At 39.4% G+C, this 25,888-nt stretch overlaps 1 protein-coding gene across 1 annotated transcript; it reads right to left on the minus strand.

The window, feature by feature from the left end:
• Positions 1 to 1,976: 1,976 nt before the first annotated feature.
• TOPBP1 (DNA topoisomerase II binding protein 1) lies at positions 1,977 to 25,888 on the minus strand. The gene is made up of 28 exons (XM_033082910.1): positions 25,849 to 25,888; positions 25,461 to 25,548; positions 24,748 to 24,882; positions 24,060 to 24,203; positions 23,375 to 23,556; positions 23,063 to 23,256; positions 22,091 to 22,270; positions 21,012 to 21,181; positions 20,292 to 20,455; positions 19,129 to 19,376; positions 18,615 to 18,934; positions 17,651 to 17,823; positions 16,428 to 16,639; positions 15,577 to 15,866; positions 13,755 to 13,928; positions 12,742 to 12,851; positions 11,583 to 11,706; positions 11,055 to 11,207; positions 10,633 to 10,741; positions 9,835 to 10,027; positions 8,831 to 9,057; positions 7,613 to 7,776; positions 6,585 to 6,699; positions 5,900 to 6,063; positions 4,188 to 4,328; positions 3,158 to 3,247; positions 2,547 to 2,708; positions 1,977 to 2,213 (listed from the first exon to the last, which is right to left on the minus strand). Exons 2-28 carry the CDS (start codon positions 25,539 to 25,541, stop codon positions 2,070 to 2,072), a joined length of 4,563 nt encoding a protein of 1,520 aa, XP_032938801.1. The 5' UTR covers positions 25,542 to 25,548; positions 25,849 to 25,888; the 3' UTR covers positions 1,977 to 2,069.

Below are 25,888 nucleotides of genomic sequence, written 5' to 3' on the forward strand. Positions count from 1 at the left end.
TTTCCATCTTTCGAGTTTGTCTTGCTTGTGTTATGTTCCCCCATGCATGGCATACAGACAGCGGTGTGATGGATGTTCAAGGCCCAGTGCAGAAGAGGAGCTGGCTCTGGCTGCTTTCTGCTTCTGTTCCTCCAGCACTCCCTCACTGCCTTGCCTCACCCCTGGCTTTAAACCAGTGTCCACGAGGGCAGAGAACACTGGAAAACATGTAGCACTCAGATCCTAGGTTACTGGTTTCACTGCAGGTTGGTATGTGTCTTGATTTCAGCTGCTCCCCCTTCCACCCTGCCCCAGGATTCACAGCAGCTGCAGGAAGTGTGGGGCTCTAAGACTTCTTCTAAAGCTTAAGTTAAGTGGGTCAGGGAGTGGGTTTTTATCTATGAAGTGGGAATACCAACACCACCCTTCTACAGCAGCTTCTGGAGACTGGGAAGAAAAAGTCACAGTAACCTTAGGTTTTGCCTGGTAATATTCACACCTATTTCAAATGCCTGCAATGCAAAGCAGCACTTCAGAGGTAGAACAGTGAAATTCACAATTAATTCAAAATTAAGGTTAATTCAAAATGTGATGTAAGGCATTAACAGCAGCATTATTTTCAGTATGTGGACTTGGAACAAGTTGGAGATGTTTGACATCCACAAATACCAAAAAAATCTAGCTGTTACGAAAAAAACCCAAAGCAGGGTGACTGTAATCACTGAAGCTAACAGCAGTCTTGTCACAGCCAAGCCCCCAGTGATAGGGGCATAGATTTCACTTTCAAAGAATCAAATCCCTCATACTCATTTGCAATCCTTCCTGATAATTCCTTCAGGTCATCGTGACAGCAGGTTGCAGAGCTCACTGACAAAAGATCCACTGCACTACAGTAGGAAATCAGAAGCACAAAGTACAGCCTTGCACATAAAGATAAGCTGCTTTCCTGTTCTCTCTCACCTGGAGACCCCAAGGCACAGGTGCCTTGTCCCTTCCCCAAGCAGCAAAAAGTCAGTTCTGCCCAGCCTAGGATGACTCACCAGGTTGCACAGGGCTTAAATACTTGTGGCTCAGTCTTGGATCTACAACAAATCCTGATGCAAACCCTTTCTAGAAAACAGTATTCAGCAGCTAGAAAATAAACATACAATATACCCTTGCCTTCAAAACAAAAAAGAGCTAAATTAAATAGACTTCAGTGTTAACATGTATTTTTTCCAGACAACTCTACTGGTCCTGTGCAACTAGATGCTGCGCTTTTCTGTTCGGACAGGCTGTAGTTATTCCAGCTGCTTACATACAGCTCTTCAGGTTCCATGAGAACACTTCTGCCCAGACTAACACAGTGTGCTCACATACATGAAGTTCAATATAGACCCAGACCCCACTTTACTGAAAAGGTCAAAGACTTTGTCAAATACTGCGGCTGTGTGACTAAGAACATTTCCAGCTGCCAGAAACTGAAGTTTGTCTGGCTCTGGTTCCTGTCACAGACTTAAACAGGGAACATGGTCAAGACAAAATTCACCTCTTAGGTAGCAGAATTGCTTCTACAGTTGCTCAGCAGATTCATCAGCACTTAGGATGGCAGCACCTGTAATCCATAATTTATTACACCCTCTATTAGTATAAAAATTTACAAAAAAGCCAGTTATTTTTGTCCAGTTTCCCTCTTCCCTTCCAATAGAAAAGACCAAAAAATGAAAAATTAATAGAAAAATCTGTGTCCATTACTATATAGGAAATGCAATAGAATTCTCATCAACTGGTATTTTCCCCACAACATAGAGATAAAAGATAAGCATTTTATAAATTATTTCTTAATTATTATTATACAACTGTGTCCACAAACAAAATCACTAGTCTAGTGATGGGACAGTTTGGACACGTGAAAGTATGTTTTGGGTGAATTCTTGCCATACTTTTAGAAGCTACTGGTAACCAAAGCTATCTTTCCCATAAGCATTACTGCAGAATTATTTTAATCTCGGGACAAGTTAGAAGTGAAACTCAAAGCTTTTAATTTTTTGGGCAAGAATGAAAAAATATAAATATTTAAAAATGTACAAATTAAGAACAGAGAATATGCTTTAGTGTACTCTGGATCGCTTGACTCTGCTCATTTCTCCCAGTGCTTTTCTTTTCTGGGATAATCCAGTTCCAAGATCTGACTTATTCTGAAGGCAAGACTCAGTTTCTGGCAGGCAGTAAGACTCCATAGGGGGAGGTGGATCCTTCAGTAAAGAAAAAAAGAGTGGGTCAGCTCAAGAGCAGCAGCTTCTGAGAGAAACAGCTCATTCATCATCTAAAACTGAAAATAACAAAACAAACATTACACACCTACATTTTAAACACGTTTTGTGAGCAGCTCCCTACCCTCCAAGAGATCCCACTGCCAGCAACCAGAACAAGTCATGTAGAGCATAAATTTGAGGTCTCATCAAAGCCCTGAGCACAGGCACTTTGTGGCCACAATTCCTGGCAAAGGAGGCCTGAGACTGGTAGAGCAGCCATCCCCTTCAGAGGGCTGGGGAGGGTGGCAGGTGTGGAGCCCTGGGTGTGCCCACCTGGATGAGGTAGTCAGCGATGTACTCAGGTTTGAGGCAGTTCACTCCCTGGGCTGCTGCCTCTGCCACGTTAACCCTGGAGTCATCTGGCTTCAGCTTACTGAAGTCAGCGAAGAGGTGAGTTGCTTCTTTAAAGAGAGATGCAGAATGGCCAGAAAATACCTAGAGACAAAATACGACCCAGGAAGTTTAGCTGTGTTTCTTCCCCAAGACAAATGCAGCTCATGACCTTTAATCTCACTTATCTAACTAAAGGAAACCAGTGGGAAATCAAATACCATTTACAGCTGCATTCTGTACCATTGCATACCTGTCCAAAAGGGTGATCCTTCCCATCAGAGCATGGCACAGAAATTTTATCCTTAATTCCCACCAGCAGTACTGACTTGTGTAACCTCAGACAAGCTGCTCTACCTGACCACTTGCAAAGTGAAGATGACAAAGCTTTTTCCTCCCACCCTTTGACCAAGTCTCAACTACCCTGTGTAAGCAAATGTTCATTAAGACCTTTTACTCACATGAAAAATGACCAGCACAGAGTTAAACAGAAAGAAAAAAAAAATTAAACAAACATATATGTATTTTATTATTTTTTTCAAACAACTACATACTTTTGCTCCTCCTGACTGAAGAAGGCGCCTGAATCCTGCTTCCTTGGTCTGATCAACGTTCAGGATCACTTTCCAACCACTGAAAGCTCCCTAGATAAATGACAATTCAATCAAAAGTATGCTGGTACTGAAAAAGCATAAAGATTTAATGGGTCTGCAATTTATCCCTTTGAGAATATCCATCAGATGAAGACTTGCAATTATCTAGTTTTGCCTTTAAGTATGCATGCAAAAAAAAAAATCCAGACCATATAGCTACTGGGCCACAATCAGCAGCTTGCCACCCAGCCCCCTCTAAGAAAAGACACTTGCAGAGAGTATGCTTTCCAAAACACCAGACACTGCAAGAAATTTATCTTTAAAAACCCCCAGTTATGGGGAAACAGTCTCCCCTGTTCCCTCAGCATGCAATTGGTTACAGTAACACCACAGAGGGCCAACAAGTTGCATTCTACAAACACTCAGTGTGGTTTCCAGGCAGGCAAAGGGCAAGGAGGATTTGTTACAAGCATTCCTTTTAAAAAGGTTACTGTAAAACACACATCAGATTTTTCCTGACATAATTGAAACATCACCTTTCAATGAATCCTCACCTGCAGTGCCAGATTTGAGAGGAGTTGAAAGACTTTGGGGAGTTCAAGTCTTGCTTCCAAAAATCTCAGTGAAAGACTATGAAATTAGTAACCAGTTTTGGTCTCCTAGAACTGAGTTAGGTTAGCTCTCCAGTCAGAGCTCTGAAGAATAAACATAATCTTCCTGGCTGAGGGATATTTACATACATAAGTAGCCACATTCCAGCCTTGCAAAACACAAACACCGGTTCAGAGGAGACTAAGACTTTTCAATACACCATTGTAAACATTTTTAAAACACAAGATTACTTAACTAGAATGTATCAAGCCAAGACATTTTGTTCTTGATAACAAGACATGTTATCCTTCCCTGACAGTGAAGTTTTTTGTTCCTTGGTGACAACCCCTGTCCTATCCATCCACATTAAACAGCTTACATTACAGGAGTATCTATATACCTCAACAACACCTGTTTCTTGCCTCCCTTTGTGAATTTTTTTCCTCCACCTCATGGCTGCCACTGCTAGTTTCTTCTGGTTTACATTGATTCCAGACAAAACATTAAGTACAGAGTTACTTCCCCACTCATAGTCTTCTTCCTGAAACAACCATAAGCTTGAATTACAAAGCAGTCCTGACAACTTTACCAGCAGAAAAATTAATTTTAAAAACCCACACCAAACAATTCCCATCTCACTCTAGCTATATATATGGATTTTATCCAGCCAAAACAGCTCTAGGTAAAATTAGAGATACAGCTCTTAATTGCAAATGTTTATCTAAATTGACTAATGTTTTCTGTAAAATCAAGTCTTGCACACAACCTGATTCCTCTTGCAGTTACATGTACAACAGAATTCAACAGCAGGACAAAGGAACCCACTACACTGGATACCACTGGCTATATTTCTGCAGTGTCTTCCAAAACAATTCAAGTCAGTTTTAACACATAAGGATATAAAGCCATATACAGGCATTACTTTAAAGTTAGCCTGGTTTATGTAAAAGAACTGTCTGATGCAGGAGAACTGCAAAATTAACAGTTCAGAAGGCATCAGAAAAGGTAGAGTTGAAAAATATTTATGTATGTGACTATAAAATCAAATTATTTAAAAATAATATACAGTAGTTTCACGAATACAAGCTGCACCATTTTGACTAAAATTTTGCTCCCACACCGGAAATGCGGCTTATATGTGAATACTTTTCTGACATTTACAACCTCAGAAGTGCCAGCCAGGGTGCTGAGCGGAGCACCTGCTAGTCAAAGCCGGCATTTCGCGATTGTTACAAATTGTTACTCTGTTGCACCACGGGTGGAGCCTGGCTGCCTGCAGGCAGCACAGGGGGCGGGGAGAGAGGCAGGAGAGCTCTTTCCTTCCCTTCTCTGCCGCAGCCCGGGGGAGAGATGGGGGCGGGCCCCGTGCTGCCATCGCCGCGGCTCCGGGAGGAGGTGGGGGCCACCGCGGGAGCTGGGGGGGCTCCATCCCTGCCTGCCACCATGGGGCAGCGCCGGGCCAGGGCAAGCGAGCCCAGAGGCAGCGGCCAGTCACGAGCGGCCCCGCCGAGCGGCAGCACCGGGCTGGGCCACCTGGCCCCGTCGGCAGCCCCGAGCGGGCTGAGCCTGCACAGCCCGAGCCGAGCCAGTAAACCCCGCCCTGCCGCGGTTCTGTTACTAATTGGCAACTTTGTTGCACGCGGGTCCTCGCTGCGAACAACAGAGCGGCTTATACTCAGGTGCGGCTTATTTATGGACAAAAAACAAAATGTTTGCCAACATTTTGTATTTGTGAATTTACTGTATGTTCATTTATTGAAAGAATCAAGATTTTATTCCTTGTTTAACAGAAGAGAAGCCATGTAAATTTAGCTCATAACAATGAGCTAAACGAATACCTTTACCAAAAGGTATTCAAAGACTCAATTTTAAGAAGCAATTACAAAAAGCACAGGTATTTCATTTATCTTATACCAGGAGTTTGGTGCAGGACTAGTTTTCAGACAAAGCTGGCCAAAAACTTCTCATATTTTGGATGCTCTGAAACTCCCATGGCTTGGGTACCCTAAACTAGCAATTGGTTTTGAGAAGTCATCTTTTCCTAGTAGTGTAAAATAAAAATAAATGCAAAAATGTAAAACACACTCATGTCCTAGTGATAGGGTCACATGCCTGAACAAAGCAGCCAGCTCCTCTACACGCCTCCAGGTAGGAACGATGAAGCACCCACTTTCCAGCAGCCATCGAAGCCAAGAATTTTTCATTCCGAAGTGGATGTCCCACAACAATGTGTGTGCAACTCGGATCAAAGTACTGTTTCTCAAGTACTACTCCACCTTGAATTGAAGAACAAATTGGATTCAAATTATCTAAGTGTCATGCTGCACACAGAAAGGATCAACTCAAAGTGAGAACGATTTGAATTCAGATGAAAACTCAGCTCAAATTTACACTGAGATTATCATCATTGAGATGACATGGGCAGAAGCTGCTAGGGAGGAAGAAGCAGCCAGGAATGAATGGCTCTGTAAAATGCCACAGTAATACAGACAGGAATGAGAGACACCGAAGAGAGCCCATCCTGGGCACTCCCAACAGTAAAGAATGAGGCTGTTGTGAAGACAGCTAAAAGAAAACTATCAGAAGACAAAACCATTGCTTTTTATGGCAAAGCTGATTGCTCTCATAATAATAATACTACATTCAAAGAATTTCTCACAAGCACAGAAAGCCATGAATTTGAGACCTCAAATCTGATGAGTCACTAACAGAAGTCCTGTCTTTTCCCCAACAAGCCACAGCTGAGCAGAGACCTACAGACACATACTATTCTTTGCATTTCACAAATATCTGGTACCTAATTCCTCAATCAGATGGCAGTAATCAATTCTTTCTTGAGGATTAAGAGAAGACAGCTGAAATTTACGGAGTTTTTCTGTTTCTTCATCAGCCTTCTTATCTTCAGTAACAGTCTGGAAATACAGTAACAGATTTTGAAAATATGACAGAACAATTAGGTTGACAGCTGACTATTTCTCTGCCAAATATTCTGGGTTATTCATATACTAAGTTTTCTTTTAGCTGGGAAAAGCAGAACCAAACTTGTCCGTCACCTGACAAAATTTAGTTTAGTTTTATCAAACATCCTCTTGGTTTCCCCTTTCTTCAGGGCACAGCTGAACTAATTTGTCATAACAAGTAATCCTTCATTCACATCTGTGGAATGCCAGGTTGAACACATGAAGAAATAAGCACTGATCTATCACACTGCCTCATTCATTCACTTTCTATCAAGCTGGAATACTATATTCTTTGAGGGCCTTTCCACTAACATGACACATTATGCTTCTGAAGACACAGAGCTGCTGAAATGTTGAGCATCATGTGACAAACTGCAGGTGAGACTATAAGCTCATTTCCCTTTCCAAGTTCACAATAAAATAGAATTTTAAACCAGGTTTTGGCAGAAAAATAATTTCCCACTTGTACCTAAACATTGCAGATACCACCAAAGATACAAAGACCTACATTTTTTTCCATCATCCTAACATGGCTGGAGGAGTTCCAAGTAGTACACATAGTAATTCTTCACTCCAAAGCCTGCCTTAACATTCCAGCACTAACTAATGAGACAAAAGGCTTTATTTGTCTAAACAAATGAGCTTTTTTAAAATCAAATATTTGTTCAAAAATCTCAAAGGAAGAGGGAGTATTGAAAAGAATAGAAAAAAAAGAATAAAATAGAACTGCACAAAAGTAATCCACCTCAAGCTTTTAAATGCAGATCTGCACATTTTATATTTATCATCAAATTAAAAATTTCTGAGAGATGCAGTAATACTTTAAGAACACAAATAATCATAAATATTTTTCCCTTTGACAAACCTTTTCTTTAGGTTCTGGTGCCACAGGAGGGTTAGCCAGGGGGAAAGCAATGCTGGGGGCCTGGGGAGTAGGGATCAAGTTATCCTTAACTGGTGTTTCAGGATCTCTACATATGGGATTCTTTAAACTTTCAATCACATCTCCATCCCCAGCCTCAGGAACAGCTGTGAAAGTAAAAGTGGTGTTGTGTGACTTGCCTTTGGCAGAACATAATCATGTATAAAGTAAAAAATATAATAAAAATAAAAATCCCCACAATTGCTGTCACAACATGTACAGTTATATTTCATCTGCCTTTCATAAAGATACTCTTCCTTATACCACAAACCACCAACACCATTCATGTCCCTGAATGCCTTGCTTTTAAAAAAACACCTGAAAACCGCAAATGATCTGATTTCTTTGGCTACACTGCACTGGTTTGGTTCAACCAAAAATCAGTTGAATGGAATTGTCTAATATTCTTCAACCTCCTCTAGGAAAAAGTCAGTTTTCAGGAAGACTGCTGCCACAGAAACTCTACAAATACATTGAGGGAAGGAGTTGGCAGCAGCAGGGAGAGAGGAAAAAAAGGATTCCACTGTCTCAGAGGAGAAAGAAAGCAGAACAGATGAAAAAACATTTGGTTTTGTCAGAAAAGGTATGTTGCTTCTTTAGTCCTAGCAACAGACTTTAGCCTTCAAGAACAGGAAATATAAATAATGTATCTTAACCGAATCCTGACCCAAGCATGTTCATCAGCAACTTGAACATCTTGGTTTTTTGGGTCTTTGAATTAATCTTGTACCCCAATTTTTCACCTATATATACTTCCACTACAATGCAAAAGATTTTGCTTATGGTATTGAATTTCATATACTTACCTGAGGGGTTACCTGGAAACCAGCTGTGGTTCAAACAAACAAAAAAAACAAAACAACTTGGAAAATTTCATGAAGTCTTTCAAGTTGTTGGCTTTTTTTGGAGCCACAGCCATCTATTTTCAGACAAGCACTGCTTTGGTGTTTGACTACAAATGAATGGGAAAGCTTCTCTTTAAAAAACAGCAACACATAACAGAGCTCAAAGACATGAAATTGTATTTTTGGCATTTGAGTAAATGGCAACAATGGTCACTTTTTTTTGTAAGTAGAACGCAAATGCTGCTATATTTTATAAGTCCCAAAGACCAAACAGATGATGTTGCACAGAACAAGGATATTCCATTTCTAATTTTACCTATACCAGCCATCTCTGCATCAGGCACAGATCCTCTGAGGGTAGACTCATCCACATTCTTACTGGTGTCACTTTGACCTTGCTCAAGGTACTGAGAAGGACTATTAGGCCACTGAAGATTGCTGACAAGTCTTGCTCTCTCTTCCCTCGCAGTAGGATCATCCCAAATGATCTGCTCACACTGAGATGGCTCTGTGTTTATATCTGCCAGTGCCTGGCGGGACTGCCTAAGGGAAAAACCACAGATACCTTACAGACTGATTTTACAGAAGACTTCCGTTCTAGAAGGCAATATGTTAATGACCACATCAACTGCAGCACCCCAGTGACCTCATTATTAGAAATTATAGCTGAGAAAGAGGAAAATTTCAGTATAGAAGCTATTCTAGCACCCTAACTTTATGAATCTAAGTGTCAGCATGGCTGAAAATGGGCACCCAAAATACCAGCAGATATTCTTATTATGTGCATATGAATAGGTTATAAAATCAGTGTACCTTACTCTTTATTAAGCCTATTTATTTGCAATTAAGCACCAAGCTAACTGAGTAATTTTGCAAGGCTTCCATTATTTTCTTACTCTACATCAGTGTTGATGGAGTTCAAATCCTATTCTCCATTTGGAGAGAAAAGAAAAATAGAAGAAACATTCAGAGGTGCTTTGCAGTATTGCCTACTACTTCTTTATCACCTATGTAAGCATTCATATACACTTTCTTCAAAATCTGTAAGAACACTAAGGATTCTGAAGAGACCTAAAACAAACCAGTTCAAAATCTGAACATTAAAACAAATTATACTATTCTGGTTTTTAAAAAAAACCAAACAAGACACCCACTAGGGATTAAGAACATCCTGACTTTACCTAGCACATCTAAAGATTCTCAATTGCAGAAGAAACTCAGGCACATCAGTAGAAACAGACAAACATCTGAAAACCCTGGAGACCTATTCAAATTTCAATGTAAGGGCAAAACAAGGTACATTTAAATACAAATGCATACCTTAGAGCTTCCAAGACCCTACTGCGGCCATTTCGCACCGACCGTGTGCTATCAGGAGTGGCTGGAGAACCATCAAAGCTGCTCCTGGAAAGGGATCCTCTTTGCCCTTGTGGTTTCACTAGTGATGTGGCAGACATGAGCTCCTGCAGCTGCCTTTGGAAGTTCTCCCTCATTTCTAGTGCTTGGGTTAAAACTTAAGAAACAAAACTCGTAATATTACAACTCTTACACAGTAACAAGTGAAAAGTGAACAACTGCTCACTGTTACGGTGAAAACTGAACTTCAAGTCAACCTCCCTCCCCTACCAGGACAAAGACTATACATTAAAAAGAGGAAAAGTACTTGTGTAAGAATATCAAGGAAAACTACATAAGCCCTTAGTCACCTATTCTTAGACAGAAGGAGAAATCTCCATTCAGTTCACGTCTGAATCTCCTCACGCAATCTAGCTTAGATCCACAATTCTTCCAGAACACATTTATTTACATAACATATACTCCAAAACAAAAACCTGTCACATTAAGGATGAACTTCAGTGTTTTAAAAACAAAGAAATGGCAATGAAGTATCTTTCAATGAATGATCATGATTTTCTTGTGGGCAGTCAAGATCTTTAAAACAGAGAAGAAAACCCTTTCCTGGCATCCAACAGCAATAAAAGCCAGCTGTACTTTACCAGTACGTTAATATGCTACCTAAGGTTTCCAGATCTTAGCATTCAGCACCTAGAACTGCAAAGACTCATACTGATAGTTTGATAATCCATAAATATTCTGAAAACAGTGATTTACATTTACCTCCTTTGGATTCACTTGCTACAATTTGTTCTTCTCCTACATTGACTGTTTTCTTTATTTCATCAGTAATTATGTTATCTTCGGCATCATCTTCATACACTGGAATAATCTAAAACCAATGAAGACAGGTAGACTTCTCAAACACCAATTATTTTTTTGCTTTTTAACCATGTGTGACTTTCTTTTCAAATTTGGAAAGCAAATCCTGAAATGCCTGTGTTTTCCTCCATCACCCTAGAAGATGAATATTACAAATGCAGGAAAACCTTAAGGAACATCTGCATTAGCTACTCTTAATCCCTAGCTAAACCTGCTTCAGGACATTGCTAAGTTAATACCAATGTTTTTATTGCTATATTAATATAATTATTAACTGAATTCAAATCACTTAATGGAACAAACATTCCTATCACATGCCATACCTCATTTTCCTCTGCTGGTTTTCCAGTTGAAAGAGGTTTACTGGAGGAGGAAGAGAGCCTGATGTCTTGCACTGCACTGATGTCCAAGCTCATTTTAGGATTGTAAGTGTGCGGAAAGAGAGATTCAGGAAGCCGTTTACATTCTCGGGCACTCTGTAATAACATCAGTTGATAAGAGAAAGATAAGGAACTGATTGAGATAAAAGAAACTTCACACCTAAACATAAGTACAATAAAAACACTGTCAAAAGAAGTACTTCACACAGGGGGATAAATGTGGTTGCTGTTCTGGGAAAAATGTAGCAGAAGTTTGCAGTGGAAGATACTTCATTTTCTCCTTATGGAGAACAAGGTAAACATACATCAGTGAAAAGGATCATTCAATTTATCAATTCAAAGCAAGATGCAAAACATCAGTTCTTATATAAGCTTAGTGCAAATGCATACAGAAAATCCACTGCCATATGATTGTTTTTAAGCCTTCATGTCCCTTTATTTTTTAAACAGGGAGTAAAACAAGCTTCATACCTCTAAAAGCCAATGTTCTGAAACAATATGTATACCCCGTTCTTTAACAGATTTGTACTCCTTATTGTTATCATTCTGTCCTCCCTTATAGATGAAATGTGTTACTGTTTCATCAAAGCACCACCTGGAAAAGAGAACAAAACACAACTTGAAGATGGAATTTCTACCAAAAAGTATCATAAATCCAGCTCAGAAATTGTCCTATCTCTTGTTCAAGTTATTTTGCCTATTTCGTTATTGCCCAATAAACAATGAACCCACTTTCTTTGCCAGAAAAGACAGCATTCAGTTTCATGGCAGTACAACTTCAATGTGTTTTGAAAGCATTCCTGAAGAACATAAAATTAAATGGAATAAACATATGGAAAGTAGGAGTTTTTCTTTATGTTATGTTTTGCTTTTATTTAAGTAAAATTTTAAAACAGTTTCTGAAAAGAATGTGTGATCCAGGATAAGAGCTTTTTCTTTTGTTGTCACTGCAAGTGAAATACTGATCCTTGAAGCTCATAATAAATAAAAATGAGGACTGTTAATTTTTAAACTGATAAAAACAAATATTTTCTACCTAATCCAAGTATCTACAGCATTTCTAAGGTACTACAAAACGTAAGTGTTGTTTCCTTCACACCATAAATAATAACACTTACATAAAAGTCAATAACAAAACACAAAAATCAGATTTAGTGGAAGCAGAATTCTGTCTTAAATCAAAAAAATGTTAAGTTTATAGTTTCTCTTTGTGACAACCTATTTTTCCTAAGCTGTTAAAAGCTGTTCACTTACTTAGCTGTGCTCACAATCTAGAAAATAATATGCTTTGAGCCAAGGAGAAACATGCACCAAGTCACATTAGATTCAAAATGTAAAATATAAACCAAATGTTAAATCATCCAAAAGCTAAACTTCTTCAAACCAAAGGAGAAAAAGAAAAACCCTGCAATTCAAAAAGACTTCTGGACAAACAGTCTGAGATGGATTTACAAAGAACACTGGGGATGTCGCAGGGAAAAATGGCCTTATTTCAGATTACAAATGGATAACTTGTAATGTTGTTTAGGATAGTGAAATCTAATGTTTAGCTGTAGTAAAAGCACACTAGGATGCAAAGACTCAAAGTTATTAGAATTTACATCACAGAAGCCATTGTATTGGCAGATACCTGTAGTCTGCTCCAAGAGAAGCTGCTACTGCATTCAGCTCCCTTTGCCTCTTACTAAGTTTTTTACTAACATATATAACAGCATCAGCTAGAGGCTTGGGCTCTTCTTCCTGGTCAAGTAGCAGGGACAAAAACAGGAGAGTCACAATTGGAAGGCTTCTGTATCAATAACAAAAGTACTTTAATATTTAGTGAAGCATGTAGTAAAATATACAGTGACAACAAAGCTAAGATAAACACACTTCCTCTACTTTTGATGCTCCCCTACCCATGCTCAAAACCCAGCATTATTATCATGCACTAGGAATGCCTAATGATTCAGCCTGTCTCCCTAGAATATACTCTACTCCTTTCATCACAGGCTGAACACTGAAATTAAGGAATTATCAAACCTGATGCTACTGAAGTATTTCACTGTTGAGGAGTGAGAAAAGTAAGACTAAGGAGCTGCAAAACAAGAAGTAGCAGCATTCCCTTTCCAGCGGTCATTAGCTTTCTCGCCCCTCCTCAACAGTAAACAGTGCACTAACATGGCAAGCAATACGTAAATCATGTCTTTCCTCCTACACCTTTCTGTTTTCTCTCACTTTTCTTCTACTAAGCACAGAGGAAGGCATGAAAAGAAGACACATGCATTAACAAAGGACTCTGAACTTTAGTCTAAATATCTAACCCTGTTCAGCTGGAACCTGAGAATTTCTTAAGTGTAGTATCTCATTCCAATACTACAGAGTCTAAATTGGTACATATTTACATGCCATGCTATTTAGCAACTGCTTAATATTCAAGACAGTAGTGCAGATAGTAGAAAAAGGTTTAAAATTCTTTGCCTTTGATGAGGAAATTCCTCTATCTTACATTCCTTTAACTGTCTTTGAAGAATACAATCATATGAATTTGTGTTCCAATAGATCACAACAATTCAAAAATTCCTTTGTAACTGAAATCACAAAAGATAAACCTTTTTCTTAATTAAAGCTATACTCCAGCAACTAAACCCCCAAATTTCCTACCACTTCTGGCTGTGCAGCAGCCAATTGAGGGCTGGTAGTAAGAGCTGCTGCATGCATTGTGCTGCTTGCCAGTGCCACTTTTAAGTTTCTGCCGATGACTTCAGAGAGAGGTGTGCTCAGTTTCCTGGTTCTTTGTTCAGGACCTTTAGGAGTTTCCAGAGCTTCCAGAGCATCCTACCAAAAAAAAAACCAAAAACACTTTACAAAATTCTCATTCAAGTGCAAGTTTTACAAATACAGTAAGACTTCTTGCTCCTAAACCAAGACTGCAAACGACAGTAACAGCTACCAAGTGCAACTGTAGTACTACTGCACAAAAGCTGTACAAGGCAAACCCAATCTTAGAGTCTGCAGAAGCAAAACAAGAAGAGAACAGTTTATTAATCTCTCTGTTCACTGCCATCACTTAGAAATGCCTCTCAGTGGAAAAGCCAGTGACCTGACCTGGGTATTTCTAACCCCAACCAACTACTTTAATGTACTCACATCTTGCCCCACAAGAGTTGCATACGAGTACGTGATTCTATCTGCACTTTTAAAATATCATTTCACATTGTCCTTTTTTATATAAAAAGATAAATTTTGGTCTAGAATATCTTGGTTTTGAAAATTATCAGAGCCTTACTTTATGAAGCAGAACTAGCTAAAGAGAACACTGGATTTTTCTGTGTTTGCAACATGTTTTGTCCTATTGTGGGCAGAGGAATTAAAAAATAAAATGGAAAACCCCCCACAATAGAACAGACAAACAACCACAAACAACCCCCCAGAAAACCTAACAACTTTTCAGGAATTTAATGCATTGATCTTTCAGTTAAGGCCTGGAAAAATAAAAACAAATCTGAAGCCTTCCAAAGCACACGTGAATCATTCAGGAGCTCTTCCAGTGCAGATACTCCCTTGATGGCAATCGACAAAGTGACGGGACCTCCACTTGCATAACAAAGAGACGAGAGCCCCATTTGATGCAAGAATGAAGCCGATTTTTTGATTTCACACATCAACATATATACCTTTCCAACTACAGCTAAAAATAGCACAATCACAAGATTGGTGTTTCTAAGTAACACGACTTAATCTGAATTCTGCACAGACCTGTACAGACCAGTATAGGCATGTACGGTCTTGCATGATTTACCTTAAACAAAGCACACCAAGCACACCTTTAGCTTCTCCATTCAGGGTTCTGCCTTGGGTTGCCAGAGCTTGTGGCCTATCAAACCTAGTTCATCCACTTCAGTCATGAGTCCAGCAGTGATCTGAGCCCTGCTCTCCAGCTGTATTTCTACACTCCCTGACTGTCAGGAGAGGTTTTTTGCTGCCTTTTATAGCCTACTGTATGTAGCCTTCAGAATAAGACACAGAACCCAAAATCCCAAACATTTTTCAGCTTGCAGTAATAGATTTGTAATGCTTTAAAGCTATTACATTAAAACATGCCATCAAGTAGCATTTCATCAGAAAATGCAAACACTTGTTTCCTAATACCTGGAGGAATTTTAAGGTCCCTTGTCACATTCATCAGTCTCTTGATGCAAAGAAACAGACTGGATACTGTCTGAGGTGTAGGACACACAAGTATATGATGCAATAAGCACAAAGCAGCTTTGGTAAGGATGTGGCAGTACTTATTATTCAACAAATTTAGTCCACTTTAGGCCATTAACTAAACTATATAAATAAAGGATACAGTTTTCCTGGTTTTCTTCAAAAGGGAAAGTCTGTACGTGAGCAGTCTAAAACTGGTAAAAGCACAGCTTTCTGGGCTGTTTTAAGTTTATGCACATCTGGCCACACAAACAAAAAAGTTTGCAAAAATCACCTTTACATCAAAAGAAGGCTTGAACAACTTGTCTTCGGAAAGAAACTTTGATGGTGTGTCAAGATTTAAAGATGGTTCTTTCTGGAGTGGTCCCCCTTGTGCAACAGGAGCTGTCTTCCCAGTATGATGAGAGATTACAGCTTGGAAAGCTTTACTCTGGAACCTTTTGATATCAAGAGGAGTCACAGCTCCTTTTGTTCCAGCTTCAAGGAGATGAGTAGCCTGTTCTGAATCAGGAGATTTAAGAGTTGCTGGTGTCTTGCTAAGCTGAGTAATGAAACTCTCCGTATCTTTAAAAGAAACAAAACATAAGCAAGCAAACTGGTTTTTCATTTGAACATAGACCACACACACTCTTATTTAAACAACAACCATGAAGAACTGAAGAGAGGGGCATCAAATCATTGCAGACTAACAAGTCTGAAGTCCTAAGATGGATCTCTCATCAATTCCCATGCAAGCTACAGAGCAGCATACCTGTCAAAAAGGACAAAGTTGAGACACTGAGCTTGAATCCCAACTGAATGATAACCACACAACCCCACTGACTCCACCAGACTTGCAGCAAACACACAATATCATTTCCACAGCAGGAAAAAATATGGCTGCATGTACAACCTGGTCTAATAGAAAGTGTCCCTATCCATGGCAAGGAGTTGGAACTAGACGATCCTTAAGCTCCCTTCAAAAATCAAACCAATCTACAATTCTATCTTTATATTTGGGAAAATATCCTTTAGCTCTAATACTCTGAAGGTATTAGGAAAGAAAATTTCATCACACCTGCCTCCTTTATGGTGAACAAACAGTACAATGACACAGTTATATCCCCTAACTTGCTAAGAACCAACCTTCAGCCTCTGCATTTTCAACCAAGAACTTGCTTTCATCTGCCCTCTTTCCCGTCCTTGCAGACTGCAAAAGCCAAGCTACAGTGACTGCTGGTAAATTCCACTTCTTTGCAGCTTCATACTTGGAGCCATTCGGCTCTCTCAGCACAAGATGGGTGCTGGCAAACATTCCCTTTTTGGCACTGGCTTTCCGCACAAAGAATTCTTGGACTCTACAATTAGATTGATAAAACATTCATTTAGTCATAAACAACATTAATTTAGGGCACATTATACTATTATAAATTGTATTCTCACAACAGAAAAAGAACCAATAGAAGTAGATATTTAAGGGAATGCACTTTGCATTTTACAGCCTAACCTGCAGACAAGGAAAAAACCCAAAAATACGCCCCAAAAAATGCCCACAAACCCCCAGAACAACAGCAACAAAAACGTTACACAGTAACACTACAGTTTTGCTTCTACCAACATTGAAAACAATATCATACTCCAGCAATGCTCCTGCAACATCCCATTTTAAAATCATACCCAGGGCCTAACATTCTTCAGCAAGATAAATGAAACAGGCTTGCTTCCGTTCTAGAGTCAACAAGCATAATTTTCAAATGAACAACACTTCTCTTTTTATTACAATTTTTCTCTTATCATCAAGGACACTATCTTGCAAAAAGATGCCAGGATTGAGAACTCATCAGCAATGAATTCAGTTCAAACAGGCTCCAAACAAGATCAAATGATACTTACTCTAAGCTACAATTTTGCCATGTCACGAATAAATGTGTTTTTCTTAAAGTTTTTCAAAGATCTTGGTGAGTTCTAAGCAAATAGGGCACCATTTCTTATGAGGTTGAGCCCGATAATACTGAAGCGGTCCTTTCCTAGACAACCAAAGAGAAACTTGGAAGGCCACATCTAAAAACCTCACTTTCACTGACTGGTTCAAAAGCAGAGTAACAAGCTGCTGGGACTCAGTTACGAGGAAATAAGAGACTGAGTATATTCTGGTAGAAATTGGACTGTGTGAGTATTGACCATACTTCCTTAAAAGAGAGCAAAATGAAAGACCTATATAATGATATCTCATTGTTTCAGCACCAGGTTTTACAAACGAATGGAATTCAAAAGAGCTTTAACTCAAATATTTACACAGAAGAAATGAAATGCATAATGGCAGCACATTGGCTCTTTAAGAACAAGAGAAACTGTGACAAGAGAAGTACCTGGCTCCCAGCAGTCCTGCCAGATAAACAAGGGAGTCTCTCTCTGCACCAGTGAACTGACTAAAAGAAAGAACACATTCTTCCAGAGGGGTAGCTCCTTCCATTACCAGGACTGGGGTGAAAAGTGGATTGGATCGGAGATCTAAAAGGGCCTGCTGTTCCACACATGTGATCTTCAAGAAGGTAAAAGACATAAAAATGTAAATCAAGCCAAATAGTAACAGAGCCAACAAGACTTCAGCAACTCTACAACAGCATTTATGGACTCAACAAAATCAATCCTGCTTCCAGCATCACACCTGAGACAAATGATTTCCCACTGGATCAGACAAACTCTTTTTTTAGACCATGTCTATTTTGTCAAGTTTGACATACTGAAGCCTTATTCAGAACTTTTCAGTCACTAAAGTTCCAACCATGCAGGCTCCCATTAAACTGGAGGTTTCAAGTTCAGTGCATGATCTGAGGGTCTGTAGAGATGTACTTCACAGGAAGTAACCTAATACTGAAAGTTACTAACAGCAGGTAATCTATACCATGAACCTGCTCTTGCCAACTATGGCTAGTATTCTTCGACTTTTAAGCTACAAAGACGTGCTCTTCTGCCACAAATTTAAAAAAAAACGAACTATAAAAAGCATGAATCAAACAAAAATATCAAATCACTGCTAGTCAACTAGCTCCTTCTACAGTTCATTTAGACAGAATGCTGCCAGACCTCATAAGCCTGGGTCATGACAACATCTATTAAAGCGTCCTGTAGAAAATGAAGTGAAACAGCTAAGACACCCTACAGATGCAGAAGCTTTAATGAAGACTTTTGTTTAGCACATTTCAAATTAAATTAAGCTAATATTTCAGTATGTTCTTTATATTTAAGCTATTAATAACTGCATTCTGACAAGACAAATTTCTAATACAGATACCTGTTTATTTGGGAATTAAAAAACTGTAACTCCCTTACCAGCCATGTATTTGTGACAACATCATCAACAGTTGCCTTCACGGTGCACCCTAATAAAGGTACCACAGCATAGTCTGCAATGGTTCTGCTTTGTGGTAGCAGAACTTCCCCAGCATTCTCCTTTATAATGTCTGCAAGGCAGGACTCATCCTCTTCACCAAAACCCAGAAGAAGAAATCTCTTCCTGAAAAATAAGCCTCCTTCAGCCAATGCAGAAGACTCTGCCAAAGACCCATTACAGACAGAAGGTAGATTCTCTCCTTGGGCAGTCGAGTTAGTAACATCACTAAAGGTTCTGGATGTTACTTTTTCAACTTCATCTGAAAGGTTAAAGAAAAATAAAAAAATAACCAAGCATAATAATTGTTTGACAAGAACATCAAAGACAACCCAAAACAGTTTAATGAAGAAATTACAGGATTGTGCTGTTTTCAGCCAGGTTGTAGTTATTCTGCAAGCTCAAATGCTAATCATGAGCAGCTAAACTTCCTACAGTATGCTAAGTAAAACATACCTAGTGCAGAATAGTTATTTACATATTGAGAGAGGAAGTCATCTTCAGCAGCTTTCTGGTGCGTTATAATGTTCACAGCGTCTTTCTTCAAGAGACTGGCTTTTTTGGCAAAAATTGACTTCGTTTCAGGCTGTTCTAAAATTGGATTCTCCAACAGCTGGTAGTTTAGAGGGATATAGTGCTCCACAGGACACAGACAACCCTTACCAAACGAATCCAACAACCACTTTGCTGTCACTATATGAGGCCTACAAAATAAAATGTTATACAAATGTTACAGTAGGTTTCAGATCAAAAAACCCAGTACACACACACACACAAACTCTAATACTAAGCAAGCTTTGGGTAAGACTTTAATTCTTTCAGTCCGAGAACAGAGCATTTCATAATTACTTTCTGTAACATAAATTATACCTGCCACTGCTGCATTGCCAAGTTCTTCCTCTTCAATGTACCAATAAACACATATTAACACCTCTTTTCACCATTAAAAATGTTTGCTTTTCTACTCACTGAGGTCACCCATGGTCACCCAAAGATACAGTACTGAAAAGCCTACGTGGACATACTTATTACCACTGGCTGTAAGTCTTCTCATTTAAATCAAGAACTACTTAGATTTTCAAACCACTATGTGATTCCAAAGAACTATACAATAGCTTGGAAGGAAATTCAAAGATCATCTACTTCCAACCCTCCTGCCATGAGGAGGGGACACCTTGGACTAGACTAGATTGTTCAAAACTCCATCCAACCTGGCCTTGGACTTACAGGGATGGGGCACCACAGCTTCTGTGGGCAACCAGAGAAGCCTCACCACCCTCACAGCAAGGAATTTCTTTCTAATATCTAAACTAAACCTCACCTCTTTCAGTTCAAGGCTATTCTCCCTTGTCCTGTCTCTGTATGTCCTTGCCAAATGTTTCACTCCACCTCCCTTGTAGACTCCCTACAGGTACTGGAAGACCACAATTAGGTCACCCAAAGTTTTGTCATCCTAATCCTCTCAGCCCATCCTCACAGGAGAGGTGCTCCATCCCTCTAACCATTTTGGTAGCCCTCCCCTGAACTCACTCCAACAGTTTGATGCATTTTCTGCACAGAGATGGCGGGAGAAAGAAAACAAGGTGCACCTAGACCTTAAGCAATAAAGTTACCACAACCTGTGAGGTGTCTTGTCCAAAAAGTGTTTCAGCTCATCATTATTTTCCCCTACAATGACATGAGTAACATCTTCATTAAGTTGATTAAATCGAACGCCACCACCACAATTAATAAGCCTTCTCATCTTGTCCAACTTCCTGCCACTGAAGCCACAGAGATAGACCTACAAAGAGAATAGAGCAACAAACATAGCCTTAAAAATATTAAAAAACCTAAAAAACAAAAAACCACCCAAATACAAATAAAGTAGAATGTTTTGGTATAATTTGTTACAACTACTGCAGAACACAGAAAGTAGTGCTGCAGCTTGTGAGAAGCAGCAAAAATGTTACACATTTACACAGATTAATTTATCTTTGGAAATTAATCTAGCTTCAATGTTTACCAATGAAATGAACCCCTGAAATTGCATAAACGAAAGAAAACCCCAAATATACCCACACACTAATTCTAGAACCCATTCACTCTAGTGTTTAAATACAGATGCCCATTAATATAAACTTTTATACTTCTACTACATATTTAATACAATTATACTCACACAGATATGTAGACACACACATACATACACACACAAAAACACATATACACAAAATAAATCTGGTATTTGTTGATGACCATGGAAACAATTGACTCCAGCAGAAAATGCCAGTGCTTCATCATAGTTGCTTTCACATTGTTAAAACTGACTATTTTGAAGTACACAATGTTAAACATACTCGACACCCATCTAACAAATCTTCAGGGGCTTGAAAAGAACTCATGTCCAAGTTTTCCAGCTCATCAGAAAGAGGATCCAGTCTGCTGCTCATAGTTGAACTACATGCAGTTTCATTAGCACCACTCAAATTGATATTGGAAATGTGGCTGACGTCCGAAAGAGAATGATCTTTAAAAAAAAATAAAATTAAAAAAGAGGCATTAGATTTGGCTCAGCTGTCTCTGCTGCTTCACTGAAGGAAATACAAACTTGCCATTTATGATTTTGTGGTGCTATAAGGAAATGTAAAGTTTGAAGAATGAAAAATACTAGGTAAGTAAAACCTTTGCTGAACCAAGGGCTTTCTTTACACATAGATTGAGCATCATCTTACTAGAAAGAGCACTGATGCATCTTCTGTTTATTTCCTAAAGGATGGCACCTCTGACAAAGCAGCCAATGAGACTTGTTTTCAAAGTTGTTATTCCAGTTTTGTGGTCACCTAGTAGAAATACTATTTAAATTAAACAAGACTCTCTGTGGTAGAGAAATCAATTCTCATTTAAGAGGAGTCAGTGTCAGGTGGATACACATTAAATCTGGTTGTATCTTTCAGGCTACCCTGTGTGCTTACAAAATACTTTTAACTGTCCTTCTGTTATTAGTGTGGAATAAGCAAAAACAAGCGCATAAAGAAAAATAAAATACAAAAATATTACAAAACTTGTTTTCCACCTCACCCCTAAGACAGCTGTGAGATTAAACTCATATACATTTGTTTTAAACTGCAAAAGTATGAACAGTTGTGCTTTTGTAGGACTTACAGATATACACCACTGTTTCTCATGCACACAATTGTACACCTAACTCAAGTCTACTTTTTTAATGATCATCCACACATTTCAAGTCTACACATGCTGGAATATTTAATGTGCATAAAAACAATCTGCTATGTTTAAGCTTAAGCTAAATCTGGAACCCAAAGTGTCAAATCACTATTTATAAAAGCAAGTACCTTACGCATCTCAAGACAGTTCTTCCTCTTTAATACAAACGTTTCCTATCTTACTGAAATACATTTTAAAACATCTTACTTACTAGGAGGATTGTTGGTGTCACTTGTAGGTGTTGATGTACTGGGCGCATTATTCAGTTTTGATCCAGCCTCTATTTTATACATTGTCTCATCCTGACAGAAGCCTTTCTTGATGCTGTCAGAAAACCATTGCGCAGACACACAGTGCACGTTCCATTTTTTGGCACATTCATACTTCTGACCTTCCAGATGTAGACAAATTGGAAAGGAAAAAAAAAAGTCAAAATCTTTAAAAGACTAAAGCATCAAAAAGTGATTCCTGAAAGATGGTGGGAAAGTAAGAAAATTTAGAAATTCAAATAACTGATTTTAACAGACAAATTATGCTTTAATTTGTCTGTTGATAAGCTTCTTATGCTATAATTATAAGTTAGCCTTCCATGAGATTTTTCTGCTCTAACTCATGACATGACAAGGCATTAAAGAAACAAAAGAAAGAAAAAGGCTTTAAAGTTTTTAAGGACACAAAAAAAAGGTCAAAAAGTCCCAGCATATTTCACTGTAGGCAAAGAGAAGAAAATCAAGGAAAAAAGAAAACTCTTCCTTTTTTCTCACAATAAAACTAAAATCCTTTCATCTTCCCAATAAGAAGAAAAATGAGTTTTTATTTTGTCTTAGTAGGGAATTTGGAAGGCACAAAAAATAATGAGTTAAAAAACATCGGTCCACAATCTAATTTCAATCATGGAAGTTTTTCTTTTCTTTTATACCCTCTAGGATTTTCCCTTTTCCTTTCTTTAAATACCATCTATATCTCTGGCTTTTTTTCCTCCTTGTTTTCCTCTTTCTTGTGTCTTTACAGTGAAGCAAAGGTGCCCTGTGTTGCTCTTTCCACCAACAGTGACTCCCTAAAGAGAAGCAGTAAGAGCAACACTGAAGGAGACACATAGAGGCAGTTCAAGCTTCTCTGCTTAGACACATTCACACTACTTCAACTCCAGAAGTGAAAACAGCATTTATTCTGTCAGTTTTACCTTTTGGCTCTTGAACTATGAGGTGAGTGCACTCATTCATCTTGAGCTGCCCTGTGTACTGCCCACCATGCTCAGTAGTGAGGCGCTGCACTTCTTTCCTGTCGGAGCTGCTTAAGCCAGTGACACAAATTGTGCAGCCAAGGAACACAGGACAAGTGTAGTCATCCATGTTAACATCAGTGTACCTTACTATGCTATAGGAATGAAAGAGAAAGTAGTTATTTTGCAAGTAAAATCAACTAGGAAAATAAATTAGTCTGTACATAAGAATTACCATTAGCTAAAACAAAATAAGTTTTGTTTTTTTCATACCTTTGCTGAGACTTATCCCACAATGTCTTAACCCAAGAAGGAAGTAAAATAGGTTTCTTCAGGGAAGCAGCTACCAAGTATTTCTTGCTTCCAACTTCTCCAGCTATAAGATGAGTTACTGACAAGTTGAGGTCTCTGTATACACATCCACCCATCATTTGCACATACTTATGAACTTCTTCCTGGATAGGAAAAAAAATTTGAGAAAATTATCAGGGTGAAAAAAGAACCTATGTGACAGTCATGTCCATCTTACATCAAAAACATGAATTTCAATTGTCCATCATTTCCCTTAAAAACTGTTCAAAAAATACTAAATAGATATATATGGAAGCCATAAAAATATAACTGCAATTTCCATTTTATTTGCACTTATAAGCTGAACATAATATACACTCTAAATAAAAACATGACAATTACGCTGTGTGAGCAATATTTGCAGATGGTTAACAATTTAGGTAGTATTAGAAAAAAACATACCAGAAAAAATACAAAATAAACTCATATGATCATATTTAAGGTGTATTAATATGTGAATAAACTACACATAGTCTGCAAGTCTATAGAAGACTTGATGGATCTAGACACAGGCACAATGAGACATATATGCTGCCTGAGTAATGAGCCATACAAAGCAAATATCAAAGATAGCCAGCTGAAGAACCCATCCTTGGGAAGGCCTTACCCTCACGTCCTTCTCCAGGCTGGTACAGGACACAGTGACATCGGCCATGGTCATGTTGTACACAGGATACTCGGCTCTCGGGACACATCGCTGCGACTGCATGCAGTACAGAACTACCTGTGGTCCAACAATCCTACAGCCAAGCTGCAATAAGGTAACAGGGAAAGCACAACGAAAATAAGCAGAGGGTACACTGGCATCAGGAAGGCATTCCTTGTCTCTGAACTCTGAGGAAGGCAGGGCCCTTGGTCTGTCCTCCGCCTTCTCCTCTAGCATCTCCAGATAGCTGACTGTTTTGGTTTTACTTTCAGTTCTGGATTTTCTGTAATCCTTGCAGATTTTCTGGCCTCAGTAAAAGCAGCTGATGCTATGGCTATGGCCAAGAATTCCAACTAGCCTACCTTATCCACTCGACAATTACTCATAGATCAATCATGTTTATCAGGAAATAAATAGCGTAAAAACCAGCTCAGAGACTCCAGCAGGATCAGAAACGACCATACTGTTTAATTTGCCAACTGTGTGAAAATAACCATTATGCTTTGCTGGTCACCTTCTTCCCTAAATAGAGGATGAAGTTCACACTGCTACACTCAGCGTAGGAAAGAACATGCAGGATGTAAGTATGGACATGAGTGCTTCTAAAAAGGAAAGAATAGAGCTCAAAGTAAGTTGCTGGGTTACATACCTTTCTGAGATGACTGAAACCCACGCCTCTGAAAGGATCACAAATGTAAAGTGATTTATCATTTTCTTTTATATTGAGTACTGTTTCTTCTTCAAGGATCTGGAGATGTTCTTCTGACTGGAATTCTTTTATAGACTGCAGGTAAATAATGCATACAACATTTATTTAATTAGCAAATAACTAATAAAGTGGCAATCCTGTGCAAATTACATAAGCACACATCCTTGAAGCAGCTCACAGCAAAGCAAACCGGTATTGGAAGAAGAAAGGGGTAAAATACCTTACGGGTGTCCCCCCCATTCCCTTGAGTCTTCATTATATTCTGACTTAAATATTTGGCACAGAAGCCTTCAGGACCTGATCCTGTCATACGGTGCCTTTGGCTCCCACTAACCTCTCAAGGTGTAAAACAATACACAACATCCTTCCAAAGTCTGTGCTTAGGTAAGTGACCACCATCCAGGCCTTCCAGGCTACATGTCCCTTTCTTACGTATCACTGCGTTTTGAAATTGAAGCTATTTCATTAAATTCTCCAACAAAACTGCTCTTATTCAACAAGCTTTACCGCATACTAAGCACCCCTGCTGTATAAACAGCTTTATTGCTGTGTACACATATAAGTGAGCCTATTGCACGGCACAGTCAGCTAACTCAGACACAGAAATCACATGCCAGTTCACCAAGTTCCCACGGGTGACCAAACCCACTTACCTCAAGAGCTTTAGAAAAATACTGCGAACTCTCCGAAGACTTTATGAACTTCACAAAAAACGGGTCCTTGCTACTTCTCATCCTTCAACTAAGAAGCAAAACCCAGTGAACTCCCTGACATTCCAGCCCGGAAGCCCTCTCGCCCCTGTCCCTGACCCCGCCGGGCCACGGGCCCGGCACACGCCGCCCGGCCTCGGCGGCACCGACTTCAAATGGGGACGGAGGGGTGGCGACTGGCCGGCCCCCAGTCGAGAGACCGGAAGACCCCTTCCCCACCGGGAGGCCCGTTCCCCAAGGGGCCCAAGGCCCGCAAAGAAGAATCCCTACTGGGCTGTGGGTGCCCGGCACTCCCGCTTCCCACACACCGGGCCCCGGCGCAGCCCCTCACCCGCGCGGGAAACCGGCGGTGCCGGCACTGCGCAGGCGCG

The sequence above is a fragment of the Catharus ustulatus genome, chromosome 1 (genome assembly GCF_009819885.2).
Source record: "Catharus ustulatus isolate bCatUst1 chromosome 1, bCatUst1.pri.v2, whole genome shotgun sequence".
Classification (NCBI taxonomy): Eukaryota; Metazoa; Chordata; class Aves; order Passeriformes; family Turdidae; genus Catharus; species Catharus ustulatus.

What these genes read in the sequence shown, in the direction of transcription:
- TOPBP1 (XM_033082910.1), bottom strand. Translation starts at nt 25,541, where the DNA reads ATGAGAAGTAGCAAGGACCCGTTTTTTGTGAAGTTCATAAAGTCTTCG. An exon ending in TGGGATAAGTCTCAGCAAAG is followed by an intron (nt 23,257 to 23,374) that starts GTATGAAAAAAA and finishes TCATTCCTATAG; the next exon opens with CATAGTAAGGTACACTGATG. An exon ending in TTCAGTCAGGAGGAGCAAAA is followed by an intron (nt 2,709 to 3,157) that starts GTATGTAGTTGT and finishes TTTTGTCTCTAG; the next exon opens with GTATTTTCTGGCCATTCTGC.